General features: G+C 39.0%; 1 protein-coding gene across 1 annotated transcript in view; it reads right to left on the bottom strand.

Moving 5' to 3' along the window:
• Positions 1-19171, bottom strand: part of STARD13 (StAR related lipid transfer domain containing 13) — a 180123-nt gene that overhangs the window by 32400 nt on the left and 128552 nt on the right. The window contains exon 4 of the mRNA XM_021678283.2: positions 9504-9567. Within this exon, the coding sequence (XP_021533958.1) occupies positions 9504-9567 (64 nt within the window). The remainder of the gene's footprint in view (positions 1-9503; positions 9568-19171) is intronic.

Genomic DNA, 19171 nt, shown 5'->3' with positions numbered 1-19171 from the left:
GAACAGGGTCTGACATGCTCCGTGTGAGTGTTTGTTGCCCCCCCCATCCCCCCCCCCCCCCCACAGCGAAGCCAGCACACGCAGCCCCTGCAGAGGCCCCAAACGGCGAAAGAAGGATTGTGGCTCTGGACAGTTAGGCAATGTGGGGATGACCTTCTGCAGAATTATGCATGTCTGGGCCTCTGCAGATGAGAGATGAGGATTATATTTTTATTTCTTGGATTGCCTAAAATGGGGACGTACCTAGAGGAAATGTTGCTGATCTTTTTTTTTCTTCCAAACAAATTTCGGAATGATTGCAGTGTTACAGGGTGCTTTCCTCAAGTTTCACTTTCTATATTTGAAACACTTGGCCTATTCCTAGTCTGTATTTATTTTTTGTAATTTTTTTTTTTTGCAGTAAAATAAAGGATGAACCTATGACTTGTGAAAGGGACAGATGACAGGAATGCATGCCCCCACACAGGGTCTCCTGCATAATTGCTTCGACCACAGCCCCAGATGTGGATCATTACTGAGATCCACAGGGCGGTGGAGACCACATGTTGAAATTTATTTGAAAATTCAGGCCATGTCTTCTCAATTTACAAAGTGAAAAGCAGTATTTTATTCGGGTGCATGCACTTTGAGGCCTCTAGCTAAGCAGGGGCTGTCTGGGTGTGTGCCACTACATCCAACATCAGGAATAAATTAAGAATGTCAGAAAGACTGAAGTGACCAATTCACAGAGGAGCTTTTGTGGAGGTAACCCATAAAGAGCCCCACAAATGGCATTTGGGCCCATCTCACATACGGGTTTCTGAAAAGCTGGTGATAGGGTGAGAATCCAATCACTCTGCTTGGCTGAAGACAAATCATGTCATTAGCTTTTGTCTTCTGTAATACACTGTAGCCACAGATCTGTATAAGAAGCCGTACAGACCAGCCACGCTCTAGACTCACAGGCGTGGCTGTGTTAGTTTTAATAACAACCATGTGTTACAACCAAAACAACATCTGACCCTCATGCTTCAAATAGTATATATGCTTCTCAAGGGGTCTATTCAGCCAGGCAGCTGCTGGGACATTTATTCCCACATTTTTAATTTGTCTTCGGCCTAGACAAATTGCTCATATTTTAATATTTCTCTGGATATTGTTTTTCACTGTTTTGCCTCATTAGCTTAAATCTTTTGGTTTCTAACTCAAACCCCAAATTGTTTTTAAGGTGAGGTCAACCAAAATTCATTTGCTCCCTCCACCCCCTTTGGGTGCTATTTTAGTACAGAAATTCAAGTTAAGGTTATTTTTAAAGATTAGGTTACTCAGGAGTGAGTTAAAATCCATTGGATTTAATGATTTCTCTGTGTAGACCAGGATAAAGAGCACTTTCTTTTGACTCAAAGATGTTTTCTCTGCTTCTTCAAAAAATACTGAGGCTTGACTTGTTACATACTGGAGAGGTGAAATGGAAAAAGTAGTTAATGATCTTAATTCTGAATTTCCTAAAAGGATCAATTCAGTGAGAGAGAGAGGTCTTTCAGCACGGTGGTGGCTATGAGGAGCCTGGGTTTTGGAGTTAGGCATGCCTGAGTTTTAAACCCGGCTCTGCCGCTAGCTGAAAGATCATGAACAAATGACAACATGCTCAAGTTTTACTTCCCTTCTCTAGGAAACAGAGAATCCCTACCTCAGTGGATTAAATGAGATCACGCATGGTCAGTACATAACGTAGCTCCTAGAAAACAGTAAGAGCTCAATAAAGTTCAGCTTTACTTCAGAACCAAACTCCAGTCTCATTCATACAGACAGAATAGCACATGCGAGTCCTGGAACAGGGAGGGAGCATAGTGACTCTTAAAATGGAATGAAATTCCTTGTGACTCGAGAAAAGTGCACGTGGGCAGGAAGGGTGAGGAGGAGGCAGCCTCAGCATCTTGTTGCTACACTCCCTGTCACCCCCTCAAACCCATTATGAAATGATCCTGCCCGAGGATGAGCACATCTTCAAGCGTACTCGGAAATGAAATGCCATTGAAAAGGACGAAGCAGAAGACATTTGGCATGGACCCAGGGGTTTGTCTCTGCATCCTCTTAATCTACGAATCGCCGTGAGTCTGATATGAAGTGGATATTTACAACTAAAGAAACTTCTAAAAGATGACCATAAAGAAGACATGTTATATCTTTATGCAAACACTCTGGTCAAAACTACAGCAGGCTTAGGAGCAAGATGGCGGAGGAGTAGGAGACCTGGATTTCGTCTCCTCTCAGGAATTCAGCTGGATAGGGATCAAACCATTCTGAACACCTACGAACTCAACAGGAGATCGAAGAAAAGAATAGCAGCAACTCTCTGAACAGAAAAGCGACCACTTTCTGGAAGGTAGGACGTGCGGAGAAGTGAATCCGAGGCGATATTCGGGAGGATAGACGGCGGGGGAGGGGCCTCCGTCGGCCGCTTCTGGCAAGTGATAGAGCAGCTGAGCACAAAATCGGAACTTTTAGAAGTCGGCTCCGCTGAGGGACGTTGCTCCAGTGGCTAAGCGGGGGGGTGGAACCCTTTGGGACAGTGGGGTCTCAGGACCCTCGGGGTCACAGAAGACCGGGGGATGCCTGAGTGCGGCAGAGCTCCCAGGTATCGGAGCGGGGAAGCCGGCTGCAGAGGCGGAGCCCAGGCACGCGCTCTCAGCTGGGGGTTGCCATAAACTGGGATCCGCGGCACAGTCGGGCCACTGCTCCTCCAGCAGGGACCCAACAAGTGGCAGATCTGGGGAGACTCACCTTCCTCCCCCAGGAGGAGCCGTGCGGGAGTGCACCGCAGGGATCTGCTGGGTTTGGAGACTCCACCCGGGGTCGGGTGCCAGAGATAGAAATGCTCGGTCACAGGCCGGGTGAGCACGGAGTGCGGCCGGAGACGGGGGACACGGGAGTGACTGACGGCTTTTCTCTAGGGACTCACTGAGGAGTGGGGCCCCGAGTTCTCGGCTCCTCTGGGGCGGAGATTGGGAGGCCACCATTTTCACTATCGGCCTCCAAAGCTGTACGGAAAGCTTGCAGGGAACAAAAGCGCCCGAGAGCAAACGCGAGCAGATTACTTAGTCCAGACCCAGGAAGGGCAGGGCAATTCTGCCTCCGGCAAAGACATTTGGGAACCACGGCAACAGGCCCCTCCCCAGAAGATCAGCGAGAACAGCCAGCCAAGACCAAATTTACCGATCAATGAGAACGGCAGAACTCCAGCACTAGGGGAATACTGCATGTAGAATTCATGGCTTTTTTACCATGATTCTTTAGTCTTTCAAAGTTATTTTTTTTAACTGTCTTTTTTTTTTTAATTTTTCTTTTTCCCTTTTTCAACCAACATCTTATCAATCCCTTTTTTAAAAAACATTTTTATTTTTCATTTTTAGAGTCATATTCTATCCCTTCATAGTAGTTACCCATATTTTTGGCATATATATATAAGTTGTTCTCTCTTTAAAATTTTGAGATAGTTTCTTCTAACAGATCAAAATATACCCTAAATCTCTAGTGTATGGTTTTTTTCTACTCCCCTGCATGATCACATTCTCTCCCTTTTTTTCCCTTTTTTTTAATCCTCTCCTTTCTTTTTTCAAACAACTTCTTATCAATTCCTTTTATAAAATTTTTTATAATTCCCATCTTTACAGTCATATTCCATCCCTTCATCATAACAACCCTTATTTTTGTACATATATAAGTTTTTCTTTCTTTAAAATTTTGGGAGGCACTTTCTTCTAACAGACCAAAATACACCCCAAATCTAGTGTGTGGCACTGATCTATATACCAGCCTGATCATATTTGATCACATTCTGTTTTGTTTTGTTTTGTTTTGTTTTGTTCTGTTTTTGTTTTTATCTTTCCCTTTTTCTTTTTTCTCTCTTTCCCTTTCTTTTCCCACTGCTTCAGGTCTTTTCTGATTTGTTTAGAGTATATTTTCTGAGGACGTTGTTACCCTGCTAGCATTTTGTTCTCTCATTCATCTATTCTCCTCTGCACAAAATGACAAGACGGAAAAAATCACCTCAACAAAAAGAACAAGAGGTAGTACCGACTGCCAGGGACCTACTCAATACGGACATTAGTACGATGTCAGATCTAGAGTTCAGAATCATCACTTTAAAGATACTAGCTGGGCTTGAAAAAAGCATGGAAGTTATTAGAGAAACCCTTTCTGGAGAAGTAAAAGAACTAAAATCTAACCAAGTCGAAATCAAAAAGGCTATTAATGAGGTGCAATCAAATATGGGGGCGCTAACTGCTAGGATAAATGAGGCAGAAGAGAGAATCAGTGATATAGAAGACCAAATGATGGAAAATAAAGAAGCTGAGAAAAAGAGAGATAAACAACTACAGGATCACGAGGGCAGAATTTGAGAAATGAGCGATACCATAAGACGAAACAACATTAGAATAATTGGGATCCCAGAAGAAGAAGAAAGAGAGAGAGGGGCAGAAGGTATAATGGAGCAAATTATAGCAGAGAACTTCCCTAATTTGGGGAAGGAAACAGGCATCGAAATCCAGGAAGCACAGAGAACCCCTCTCAAAATCAATAAAAATAGGTCAACACCCCGACATCTAATAGTAAAACTTACGGAGTCTCAGAGACAAAGAGAAAATCCTGAAAGCAGCTTGGGAGAAGAGATATGTAACCTACAATGGTAGAAACATTAGATTGGCAACAGACCTATCCACAGAGACCTGGCAGGCCAGAAAGGACTGGCAGGATATATTCAGAGCACTAAATGAGAAAAATATGCAGCCAAGAATACTATATCCAGCTAGGCTGTCATTGAAAATAGAAGGAGAGATAAAAAGCTTCCAGGACAAACAAAAACTAAAGGAATCTGCAAACATGAAACCAGCCCTACAAGAAATCTTGAAAGGGGTCCTCTAAGCAAAGAGAGAGCCTAAAAGCAACATAGACCAGAAAGGAACACAGACAATATACAGTAACAGTCACCTTACAGGCAATGCAATGGCACTAAATTCCTATCTTTCAATAGTTACCGTGAATGTAAATGGGCTAAATGCCCCAATCAAAAGACACAGGCTATCAGATTGGATTAAAAAACAAGACCCATTGATATGCTGTCTGCAAGAGACTCATTTTAGACCCAAAGACACCCCCAGATTGAAAGTGAGGGGGTGGAAAACCATTTACCATGCTAATGGACACCAAAAGAAAGCTGGGGTGGCAATCCTTATATCAGAGAAATTAGATTTTAAACCAAGGACTGTAATAAGAGACGAGGAAGGACACTATATCCTACTTAAAGGGTCTATCCAACAAGAAGATCTAACAATTGTAAATATCTATGCCCCTAACATGGGAGCAGCCAATTATATAAGGCAATTGATAACAAAAGCAAAGAAACACATCGACAACAATACAATAATAGTGGGGGACTTTAATACCTCCCTCACTGAAATGGACAAATCATCTAAGCAAAAGATCAACAAGGAAATAAAGACTTTAAATGACACACTGGACCAAATGGACTTCACAGACATATTCAGAACATTCCATCCCAAAGCAACGGAATACACATTCTTCTCTAGTGCCCATGGAACATTCTCCAGAATAGATCACATCCTAGGTCATAAATCAGGTCTCAACCGGTACCAAAAGATTGGGATCATTCCCTGCCTATTTTCAGACCACAATGCTTTGAAACTAGAACTCAATCACAAGAGGAAAGTCAGAAAGAACTCAAAAACATGGAGGTTAAAGAGCATCCTACTGAAGAATGAATGGGTCAACCAGGAAATTAAAGAAGAATTTTAAAAATTCATGGAAACCAATGAAAATGAAAACACAACTATTCAAAATCTTTGGGATGCAGCAAAGGCAGTCCTAAGAGGAAAGTATATAGCAATACAAGCCTTTCTCAAGAAACAACAAAGGTCTCAAGTCCACAACCTAACCCTACACCTAAAGGAGCTGGAGAAAGAACAGCAAATAAAGCCTAAACATAGCAGGAGAAGAGAAATAATAAAGATCAGAGCAGAAATCAATGAAATAGAAACCAAAAGAACAGTAGAACAGATCAACGAAACTAGGAGCTGGTTCTTTGAGAGAGTTAACAAGATTGATAAACCCCTGGCCAGACTTATCAAAAAGAAAAGAGAAAGGACCCAAATCAACAAAATCATGAATGAAAGAGGAGAGATCACAACCAACACCAAAGAAATACAAACAATTATAAGAACATATTATGAGCAACTCTATGCCAGCAAATTAGATAACCCGGAAGAAATGGATGCATTCCTAGAGATGTATCAACTACCAAAACTGAACCAGGAAGAAATAGAAAACCTGAACAGACCTATAACCACTAAGGAAATTGAAGCAGTCATCAAAAATCTCCCAAAAAACAAAAGCCCAGGGCCAGATGGCTTCCCAGAGGAATTCTACCAAACATTTAAAGAAGAATTAATACCTATTCTTCTGAAACTGTTCCAAAAAATAGAAATGGAAGGAAAACTTCCAAACTCATTTTATGAGGCCAGCATTACCTTGATCCCCAAACCAGACAAAGACCCCATCAAAAAGGAGAATTACAGACCAATATCCCTGATGAACATGGATGCAAAAATTCTCACCAAAATACTAGCCAATAGGATCCAACAGTACTTTAAAAGGATTAGTCACCACGACCAAGTGGGATTTATCCCTGGGCTGCAAGGTTGTTTCAACATCCGCAAATCAATCAACGTGATACAATACATTAACAAAAGAAAGAACAAGAATCATATGATCCTCTCAATAGATACAGAAAAAGCATTTGACTAAGTACAGCATCCTTTCTTGATCAAAACTCTTCAGAGTATAGGCATAGAGGGTACATACCTCAATATCATAAAAACCATCTACGAAAAACCTACAGCGAATATCATTCTCAATGGGGAAAAACTGAGAGTTTTCTCCCTAAGGTCAGGAATGCAGCAGGGAAGTCCACTATCACCACTGCTATTCAACATAGTATTGGAAGTCCTAGCCACAGCAATCAGACAACAAAAAGAAATCAAAGGCTTCCAAATCGGCAAGAAAGAAGTCAAACTCTCACTCTTTGCAGATGATATGATACTTTATGTGGAAAACCCCAAAGACTCCACCCCAAAACTGCTAGATCTCATGCAGGAATTCAGTAAAGTGGCAGGATATAAAATCAATGCACAGAAGTCAGTGGCATCCTATACACCAACAACAAGACAGAAGAAAGAGAAATTAAGGAGTCGATCCCATTTACAATTGCACCCAAAACCATAAGATACCTAGGAATAAATCTAGCCAAAGAGGCAAAGGATCTGTACTCAGAAAACTATAAAATACTCATGAAAGAAATTGAGGAAGACATAAAGAAATGGAAAAATGTTCCATGCTCATGGATTGGAAGAACAAATATTGTGAAGATGTCAATGCTACCTAGAGCAATCTACACATTCAATGCAATCCCCATCAAAATACCATCCACTTTTTTCAAAGAAATGGAACAAATAATCCTAAAATTTGTATGGAACCAGAAAAGACCCTGAATAGCCAGAGGAATGTTGAAAAAGAAAAGCAAAGCTGGCGGCATCACAATTCGGGACTTCCAGCTCTATTACAAAGCTGTCATCATCAAGACAGTATGGTACTGGCACAAAAACAGGCACATAGATCAATGGAACAGAATAGAGAGCCCAGAAATGGACCCTCAACTCTACGGTCAACTCATCTTTGACAAAGCAGGAAAGAATGTCCAATGGAAAAAAGACAGTCTCTTCAACAAATGGTGTTGGGAAAATTGGATAGCCACATGCAGAAGAATGAAACTGCACCATTTCCTTACACCACACACAAATATAGACTCAAAGTGGTTGAAAGACCTCAATGTGAGACAGGAGTCCATCAAAATCCTAAAGGAGAACACAGGCAGCAACCTCTTCGACCTCAGCCGCAGCAACTTCTTCCTAGAAACATCGCCAAAGGCAAGGGAAGCAAGGGCAAAAATGAACTACCGGGACTTCATCAAGATAAAAAGCTTTTGCAAAGCAAAGGAAACAGTCAACAAAACCAAAAGACAACTGACAGAATGGGAGAAGATATTTGCAAATGACATATCAGATAAAGGGCTAGTATCCAAAATCTATAAAGAACTCATCAAACTCAACACCCAAAGAACAAAGAATCCAGTCAAGAAATGGGCAGAAGACATGAACAGACATTTTTCCAAAGAAGACATCCAAATGGCCAACAGACACATGAAAAAGTGCTCAATATCGCTCGGCATCAGGGAAATCCACATCAAAACCTCAATGAGATACCACCTCACACCAGTCAGAATGGCTAAAATTAACAAGTCAGGAAACGACAGATGTTGGCGGGGATGCAGAGAAAGGGGAACCCTCCTCCACTGTTGGTGGGAATGCAAGCTGGTGCAGCCACTCTGGAAAACAGTATGGAGGTTCCTCAAAAAGTTGAAAATAGAGCTACCATATGATCCAGCAATTGCACTACTGGGTATTTACCCCAAAGATACAAAAGTAGGGATCCGAAAGTGTACGTGCACCCTGATGTTTATAGCAGCAATGTCCACAATAGCCAAACTGTGGAAAGAGCCAAGATGTCCATCGACAGATGAATGGATAAAGAAGATGTGGTATATATATACAATGGAATATTATGCAGCCATCAAAAGGAATGAGATCTTGCCATTTGCAACAATGTGGATGGAACTGGAGGGTATTATGCTGAGCGAAATAAGTCAAACAGAGAAAGACATGTATCATATGACCTCACTGATATGAGGAATTCTTAATTGCAGGAAACAAACTGAGGGTTGCTGGAGTGGGGGGTGGGGTGGGAGGGATGGGGTGACTGGGTGATAGACATTGGGGAGGGTATGTGCTCTGGTGAGTGCTGTGAATTGTGCAAGACTGTTGAATCTCAGATCTGTACCTCTGAAACAAATAATGCAATATATGTTAAGGAAAAAAAAAAGAAGAAGAAGAAGGTAGCAGGAGGGGAAGAATGAAGGGGGGGAAATCGGAGGGGTAGATGAACCATGAGAGACGATGGACTCTGAAAAACAAACTGAGGGTTCTAGAGGGGAAGGGGGTGGGAGGATGGGTTAGCCTGGTGATGGGTATTGAGGAGGGCACGTTCTGCATGGATCACTGGGTGTTATGCACAAACAATGAATCATGGAACACTACATCTAAAACTAATGATGTAATGTATGGGGATTAACATAACAATAAAAAAAAATTAATAAAAAACCCCTAAAAACAACAAAACTACAGCAAAATGAAATGGTGAAATGAACGGACCTTGGCCTGGGTTTCCAATGGACATATTTATGATGGTTATGATAAGAAGAAATATTTGGAGAACAAACATAGATGATCAGGCATTTCAGAATTTCACTTGGGATCACGTTGTCTTTAATCTATGAACGCAAGCTTCTTTTGTTAATACAGCCATGATCTTAGCAAGGTGGAGACACCTACCTTTTTCCTTTGGAAGTTCACATCAAGTTTCATTGAGGCACACTTGTTCAATGTATTTAGTCGTCTAAAAAGAAAGAAAGAGGTGATGATTGCTACCACTAATAAACCTAAATTTTCTTTTCAGTTTTATAATTCTCATTTATCGCTAACGTAGTTGAAAGTGCAGAAACAAGAAGTTATATCCGAAGAAAGTACTGCACCTCCTCAAGATGCACTATAGAAGCGCTCCTATTAGTTCTGCAGCCCTCAGACTTGAGAGGACTCTGCCGTGGAGCCTACCAATCCCTGCTCATTCCCTAATCTAAACCCAGTCTTTTCCTGGCTTCCCTTTCCACCACTGTTGGAACCCATGAGCAGTCATTTTAGCCCTGCTCTCATCAGCCCCTCCATTCATTTGCCACCTCAACCAGGTTAGTTCCTAAATTTGGGTCAACTCAACCATCTGTCTTCTCCCCTGCTCTTGGTCTGTTGGGTATAAATGGAAAAATAACTCAGTGCTGAATTATACGTGCTATAGGCTAAATTGTGTCCCCACCAAAACTTGTATGTTGCAACCCTAACCCCATGTGACTGTATGTGGACTAAGAAGTAATTGAGGTTAAATGAGGTCATAGGAAAGAGCCCTGATCCAACAGAATTGGTTCCTTATAAGGGGAGACACCAGAGGGCTCGCTCTCTCTGTCTGCCAAGTGAGAACGCAGTGAGAAGGTGGCTGTCTGCTAGTCAGAAAGAGAGTGCTTACCAGGAACCAAGCCCTGCTGGCACCTTAATCTTGGACTTTCCAGCCTCCAGAACTGTGAGAAAATAAATGTCTGTTGTTTAAGACACCCAGCCCATGGTATTTTGTTAAGGCAGCCCGTGTTGACGAATAAATACATTTTGATTTTCAGCCTCAGCTGGGCTCCCAAATTTGCTACCCAGCATTCCTTTCATTTTTTTCTCTGGTTGGCTCCCACTCTCAGATTGTGAAAAATATCCCAGTTCCACAACAGAGGACTGAGCCGCTGCTGCCGATGAGAAAGTATAGCTGAGTATAAGCTATTGGACATGAATTCTTGTAATAATCCTTTCCTTCATCACACACACAAAACGGATGTTTCTCTTCTTTTTCAAAGCTAACCCTTTATTTAACCTTGTTTTTGATTTCAGCATCCACCGCTTCATCTGGGACCATGATACCTCATTCATTCCCTTATCTCAGCAGATTCTCTCAACTGCGTTCTTCTCTTTAAGCGTATCCCTGTCTTGAACAAATTGACTAACCAATTAATTAGCTACCTAAATAACCATTATCACACAAACTATTAATTTTCCCTTCAACCCTAAATTTTTCATCAAGCAACCATGTACCTACCCCAATATTTCCTTCCTTATACTACTCAATCTGCTGAGAACAGTCTCAATTTTCATTCATTCACTCTTCAATCCATTACAATCCAATTTCATGGCATGCTCTTTGCAAATACCTTTACTGTTTCGTTTTATCTGATTACTTTTTAAACATTATACATATTGAATGCATATGGTTTAAAGAGTCAAACATTACCCCTCCTGTCCTTTTCCGTTTACCTCTCTTTGGAGGCAACTCTTTCACCTGTTTCTTTTTTTGGTGTTTACCTCTGACAACATTGTTTATGCTGTTAGTTCTTGATTTTTCAGTTCAAATCATTATTTATTGACTTTGTTCTATGAATGATGAAGATATTTTTATTTTTTACTACTTATTCCCATCCCTCACCTTCCCCACATTCATACCCTTTATTTTATAGTTATAGTTATGTCATAATTTCATAATTTTTTGATAAATCAAGATTCACTGTTTATTACATTTATTATTGACCATGTAAACACTGTTTGTATGTATATCATACTCGGATTGCTTTGTCTTCTATTCTCAACTTTTCATTATCCCAGGAGTTAATATGCATCCTGTTTGTTTCCTTAGTTTTCAATGTATTTATTCTTAAATTCAAACTCAAACACTTTCTCAGCTATCTAACTCCCTAAGTGCATTAATCTATTAATATCTATTAATCTAATTTTTGGTGATGTCTCTCTCAGAGCCTTCTGACCTGTTCTAGCTGGGGTTTGCTGCCCTTGTTGTTATTTTATTCTATTTTATTTTATTTTACTTTATTTTATTATCATGTGCTGCTCAGATTTCTCAGCACTCAGATTCTCAGATTCTCTTGGAGTATGTTTTCTAATATTCTGGAGCTGAGTTATGAAAGAGGCCAGAGAAACTCAATATTTGGAACGTAAGTAGACTGTCAATGAAGCCCCCATTTTTAATTGAGTGTCCCACCTTCAACTATGCCTGGTGTCCCCCAGCCTAGGGAACTTCTGTTTTAGCCTCTCCAGGAAAGAAACTTCTTATCTTGTGCTGATGGCGGGCAAGAAAAGTCTCCTCGATATAAATTGGGGGGAGTAAATTAAGGGCTCTAGCTACTTCAAAATAGAATTTCAAACAACCCTCTTCTTTTTAACCTACCTTAAACGTCATTCCCCATTTTGGAGCTTTTTAGGATTATTATGGAACAGACTGAGTTAGTTTATAACTTACTTCACTGACCACTTGGCTTTTATTTCTTGGGCTTGCCAAGTTCTCTACTACATTATTTCTGTTTTTCTGCTTTGAAAATTTTGTAGTTGTGGTGTCTTTCTCCTTTGCTTTTATAAAGGCATGTCTCTCTAAATCAGTGGGCATTTAGAAAGCAAGAAAATTCAGATGTTCAATTCCCACCTTTGACTGATGACTTTTTTTTTTTTTTTGTATTCTGGCTATGCAACAGCTTTAAATTTTCAGCTCAATGAGTTTTGGCAATTTTAACTACCCTCAAACAAAGTAAAGAACATTTTTTTCCCATAAGAAAGTTCTCTGTGCTCCTTTACCATCAGTTCTCCTCACCACCACATCCCCTCCCATCACCCCCAGGGATATCCTCTTTCTGATTTCTGTCGCCCGCCCATAAAATGATCTTGCCAATTCTTGATTATCATAAAAATGGAATCACGTGGTATGCATTTTCGTGTGTCTGGCTTTTTCTCAGTCAACACACTGTTTTTGAGATTGATCCATTTTGTTGAGTATAGCAGTAATCATTCCCTATAATTGCTGAGCAGTTTTCCACGGTATGAAGATATACAACTGGCTTTGCATACTCTTTTGCTGATGGACATTTAGGCTGTTTCCAGTTTTGACCAATGATTTTTTGTTCATCAAATTTCATATCGTCTTTTTAGCAAAGGCCTATTTGTAGCAGTGGACACTAACTGCCACTCTCCATTCCTTGAAACTCTTCTCTTTGGCATTCAAGATCATGAATTCTCTCATCTCTCTAAACACTGTCTCCTTCCTCTTACCAAGCAGTACTTGCCCCTTAACTATTAATATTTTTTAGAATTTAGACTGTAGTCTTTGCTTTTTACTCTGCATGAGTATACTGAAATATCTTATCCCAGCTTAAATAAATTAGACTATGATGACGCCCAATCCTCTTTCTCTAGCCCAGACACCTCACTTGAGTCCCAGAGTTACTTTTCTAACTACTTACTAGTCTCACCCATTTGTGGGGTCCTGCTGGCCCTTCAAACTCAACTTTCAGAACTGAGCTCATTATATTCTCCTTAAAATCTGTTTCTGCTATTTAATGTCTTATCTTGATTAAGAGCAAGTAGGCCACCCAAACTGGAAAATGAAGTCATCTTGACACTCTTCTTTAAGATCTGTATTCATTTGATCACCAAGTCCTGTCAATTATACTTCCTTGACATTTTTGAAGTCTTGCCTCTCCTTTGGCCCTCCTTTGGTGCTTTCTCATCTTTTACCTAAAGTCAGGCAATAGCCTCTTAACTGGTTTCACTACCACTTCAAATGCTTCACATTGAAACCAGTTCTATTTCTCAACTTTTTCTCATGTCACTCATTTATTTAAAAATATTTGATGACTCCCCTCATTTTCAGCCATCTCCAGTTTATCCACTGACTACACATTCATTAGTGTCAAATATAATAAGCAACCCCAGATTAGAAACTGATCATTTAGTTTGAAGCTATCTTTAGCATGGGCTTGGCCTTTGCTCTTGTAACTGACAGCCTATCTTTTTGGCCAGTTCCACATGTGTTAACATCACTGCCTAAGAGCTAAGAGTGGTATGTGAGGTAAATTTTATATATATATTCTCACTTGGATATATAATGAGATATATAAGAGCTTAAATAAATATATGATATGTAAGAGCTTAAATAAGTCCAGGTAGCTCATTTGGCAGCTTTGTAACAGGTTTGTTTAGGTAAGGATTACCCATTATTTATAAAATTTACTTTGCTAATAAACTTGTTCTTCTATTATACTTTGGAAGCACAAACAAACCTTTTTATTCTATGCAAAAATTTTTGATCTACTACATATACAAAAGCCATCAAAGGGTTCATCCTTTATATACCACATACCTGAATATGCTTTATACTTTCTGACAGAAATAGGAAGTTCATTTATCATTTTTTTAAAGCTAGAGACTCAAACTAAATTTGACTATGTAGCTATAGGTCCTTTTATCTCCCCTAAACTCAGATATTTGCTGGCACCTTAAGAATTGCTCCTCTACTTGGAGAAAATATTTGCAAAACCTGCATCTCATAAAGGACTTGTATCCAGAATAAAGAACTCCATAATAAATTCCATAATAAGTCAAAAAATCTGATTTTAAAAATGTGCAAAATATTTCACATACAGTTCTAAAAGAAGATATTCAAATGGCTAATAAGCACATGAAAAGATGCTTAACATCAGTAATCATGGAAGAAATGCAAATTAAAATAATAAGACACCACTACATACACTGGAATGCCTAAATTAAAAACACTGACAATACTAAGTTTTAGCAAAGACATAGAACCACTGAAACTTCCAAAGGATACAGCCTCTTTGAAAAATAATTTGGAAATTTCTTATAAATTATTCTTAGCATTGGACCTAGCAATTCTACTCTTAGTTATTTATATCCAAGATAAAATAAATCATACATCCATACAAAGACCTGTACTTGAAGGTTCATAGCAGATTTGTTCAGAAAATAACCAAAAAGTAGAAATAACCCAAAGGTCCCTTAACTGGCAAATGGAAATAAAAATTGTGGTATATACATATAATGAAATATTCAACAATACAAAGGCACTGATTACTGATACATGCAACAAAATGGATGAGTCTCAGAGGCATTATGTTAAGTGAAAGAACACAGACACAAAGAGCATATACCCTATAATTGCATTTATACAAAATTTTAGAGAAGGTAGACCTGTAGTGACAGAAAACAGTTCAGTGGTTGCCAAATGCCAGCAATATAGAACTTTTTGAGATAATGGAAATGTTCTATATCATGATTGTGGTGATAGTTACATAACTATGTATTTGACAAAATTCATCAAGTTGTATATTTTAAGTTGGTGATTTTTATTGAATGTATATTATACTTCAATAAAACTGAATAAAAAGTACTGTGAGTAACATCAGTGGGAATGGTGGAATAAAAATCTCTAACACTCTGGGCCTCTATAAAAGCAGAAGAATATTGGCAATAATTGTCAAAATCAACTTTTGAAGAACTCTGGAAATTAATGAAGGCTTGAGACAATCCAAGTACTGTCTATTTAAGAAAAATGGCTGAATCTATGTAAGAACAGTGAGACCTGAGGCATCTGAACTTGTCCTATTCTCATGTTTCTTTTCTCAGTTCTTCAGAAGCATTGAAAAACAACAGCATCACGATCAGAGTAGCTGTGAAAACTGACAGCCTAGAAGCCACTGGAGAGGGCAGAATGGGTTTGGCTCCCCAAAAGCTCCATTATTAAAGAACTGTCATTATCTGAGCTGTCTGGCAATTCCCTGAATGCCCCCATTCATAGGACTTATCTTCATTTAACCTGACTCTGAGCTCATCACTGAAAACAGTTTTTTTTCCCTAGGGTGTTTGTCAAAAACAATCAGTGGCAATTATTTAACATCACATCTTCCTGAAATGGTGATAACATTTGGGCAAAGATATGAACCAAAAGAAATAAAAAGAATTGCTGTAGGAATGAGATGTCAATAGGGGACTTAGAAAAGTTCTAACATACTCTTAGGAATGTAGAAGGCCAAGCACATATGCAGAACTGTGTGCATACCTGGAAAAGGCATGAGAAGGTCCTAATTTCTCACCTCTATCTGGCACTGGTGATCTGCACAAGTAGGAAATAAAAGCTAAGGCAGAGTTATCAACTTCCTGCTAGAGCACTGAAACCATAGCCAAATATGCACAAGGAGCCCTCGGCAAAGCTGGGAGACATTCTGGTTCAAGGCACTTAAGGAAATCTCTGTCTAATCATTTGCTGACCCTCTACTCTAACCAAGTAGAGACTTCAGTGGTAATATATTGCAAAGGATTCAGATTTTAGAGAATTAGTTAAGGAAAGTTACTAAATAACAGCAACAACAACAAACCTTGGGGAGAGGGGGTTTGATTTTGAGAGTTGCTACATTATGTGGTTAAAAATGTCTGATATTAAGTGAAAAATTACAAGACAACACACCGACTCTAAAGTTTAGATGGAGAGGCAAAAGATCCAGAAAAGCCAACGTAATATTGAAGCAGAAAAAGAAAGTTGGAGGATTGATACTACACAACTTCAAGACTTACTATAAAGCTGAAGTAATCCAGACAGTATGATATTGGTAAAAGAATACACAAGTATATCAATAAAATAAAATAAAGAGCCCAGAAATAGGCCCAAATAAGGGTGGGTAACTGATCTGTGACAAAGGAACAAAGGTAATACAAAAGAGAACTGATAGTCTTTCAACAAATTGTACTGAAACAACTGAACATCTACACACCAAAAAAAAAAAAAAAATCCATCTAGACATAGACTTTATACCCTTCACAAAAATTAACTGAAAATGAATCACAGACCTACATGTAAACACAAAATTATAAAACTCCTAGAAGACAACATAGAAGGAAATCTAAATGACCGTAGGTTTGGTGGTCACTTTTTAGATACAACACCAAAGGTATGATCTATAAAATAAATAACTGATAAACTGAACTTCATTAAAATTAAAATCTTCTGCTCTATGAGAGACAATGTCAAATGTGTGAGAAGAAAAGCTATAGACTTGGGGAAAATATTTGCAAAAAACATATCTGAAAAAGGACTATTATTTAATATATACAAAGAACTCTTAAAACTCAATAAGAAAACAATCCATTTAAAAAATAGGCAGTCTGAACAGACACTGCACCAAAGACACACAGATGACAAATAAGCATATAAAAGGATGCTTACCATCATATGTCATTATAGAATTGCACATTAAAATAGCCATGAGATAAACATGGTACACCTATTAGAATGACAAAATTCTCAAACACTGACCACATCAAATGCTAACAAGAATGTGAACAACAGGAATGCTACTTCACTGCTGTTGGGAATGCAAAACGGTACAGCACTTTGGAAGATAGTTTGGTAGTTTCTTACTGCCAAACATACTCTTATCATAGGATTGAGCAATCACACTCCTTGATATTTATCCAAATGAGTTGAAAACTTATGTACACATAAAAACCTGCACAGGAATGTTTCTAGCAATTTTATTCATAACTGCAAAAACTTGGAAACAACCAGATGTCCTTTAGTAGATGAATGGATAAATTACCTGTAGTACATTCAGACAATGGAATATTACCCAGCGCTAAAAAGAATTGAGCCATCAAGTCACGAAAAGACAGGTTACTAATGAAAGAAGCCAATCTGAGAAGGCTACATACTGTGTGATTCCAACTATAAGACAATCTGGAAAAGGCAAAACTATGGAGACGTTAAAAAGATCAGTGGTTATCAGGAATTAGGAGGGAGGGAGGGCTGAATAGTCAGGGCATAAAGGATTTTCAGGCTGTGCATCTATTTTGTATGGTACTATAATGGTGAATACAAATCATTATACATTTATCAAACCCAGAGAATGTGTAAGACGGAGAGTAAAACCTAACGCAAATTATGGACTTTGGGTGATGATGAGGTGTCGCTGTAGGGTCATCAACTGCAATGTCCCACTCTGTGTGGGATGCAGCTAGCGGAGGAGGCTGTGTATGCGTAGGTACAGGGGTAAAGAGGAACTCTCTGTACTTTGTGCTCTATTTTTCTGTGAACCTAAAATGGCTCTTTAAAAAGTCTATTTTTAAAAGACATCATTTTGTTTTATTCACTTAAAAATCATTTTATTTATCCAACTTTGAAATTACTGATGTGAAGTGATCCCATTTCTTTTGCTCTCCATCCACTTGTCCATTAGTTTCTCAATCCTATCTACAAAACTATCATCATCGAAGACATCGTATAAATTCTGGGTACAATTTCAAAGATCATACATACAACCATTCAACTCCTCCTTTCAAAATGTATATGTGTATCAGATCAACATGTTGTACACTTTAAATATCTTACAATTTTATTTGTCAAATATGCCTCAATAACGCTGGAAAAAAAATAGCTAATTTGCTAAGATGAAAAAAAAAAGACAGAAAGAGAGAAGATACTCTTTATGGTGGCCTGAAACTAGGCAGACAGTTTCAGCATGGTGTAGCATCAGCCTGTGATTTATCTTGCACAAGGTAAAATAAACAATGCCTGAACTCTGCAAGAATACAAAACGGATGAAACACACATTCCGGAGAGATGTAAGTGCCTTTTTAAGGACTGGCTGCTTCAGGTAAAAGAACATGTCAAATAACAGAAGTATTCAGAGCACTTTATCAAAACCCCTGTGAAATTCTGCTATGAATAAAGCCAGTCTGCATTCAGGACAAGTATTCAGCATCAGTATTTGTTTACCTCTAACTTATTGTTAAATAATAGAAAACCCTTCAGATAATCTGAGTTGGTCTAGCACTGGTTTCCTGAAAAACTAGTCCTGCATGAATAATAATTTTGATTATAAAATTTATTTTATTTGCTGCATGAACAGTGTGTCTTCCACTGGATTAGAGCCTCTTTTGAGGCAGAAACTATAATTTATTCTTCTAATCCACCTTAGGCCTAACAGGAAATTTCATACATGGTAGTTTCAGTAGGTTTTTCTTTCTTAACCGAACATACTTTGTTTATATAGGTCCAATCAGTGATGGATTTTAAGTGGTCGTAATAGACTTTGTACAGTCAGAATAACAGAATTATTCGCCCCCACTGAATATGACAGGCTAAGGACTGCATCTTATTTGCATCCCTAATGCCTAGCACAGGCCCTGGCTAGAGCGAATCCTCTCAGTAAATGTTTGCTAAAGAAACTTTAGAGCTTGGCAGACTCTAGGGACAATTTGGTCTGATGAAGAGAATTTTCGGATGAAGAGAATAAGTATCTGAGAGAACCACCTGCTAGAGGGAGCCACACATTAGTAGCAGTGGAGCTAGGACTTCTTCCTGCCAGTAATTTCTCTGCTCCTGCCTACCCAAGAAGAATTGTAGTGGGGCCTGGAAAATGAGAGCATAGCCCTGTTGCTAACACAGGCTATTCAAAAACAGCAGTTTCCTTCCCCTGTCCTTTTTCTCCATGGAAAGAGAAAACCCAGTACACAAGATGAAGCCTGTCCACTCTGCGCTTTGAGCAAACTGGATTTCTGTGTTA

The sequence above is a fragment of the Neomonachus schauinslandi genome, chromosome 3, assembly GCF_002201575.2.
Source record: "Neomonachus schauinslandi chromosome 3, ASM220157v2, whole genome shotgun sequence".
Taxonomy (NCBI): Eukaryota; Metazoa; Chordata; class Mammalia; order Carnivora; family Phocidae; genus Neomonachus; species Neomonachus schauinslandi.
Note: the sequence above shows the minus strand (reverse complement) of the source record. Positions and strands in the feature narration are given on the sequence as shown.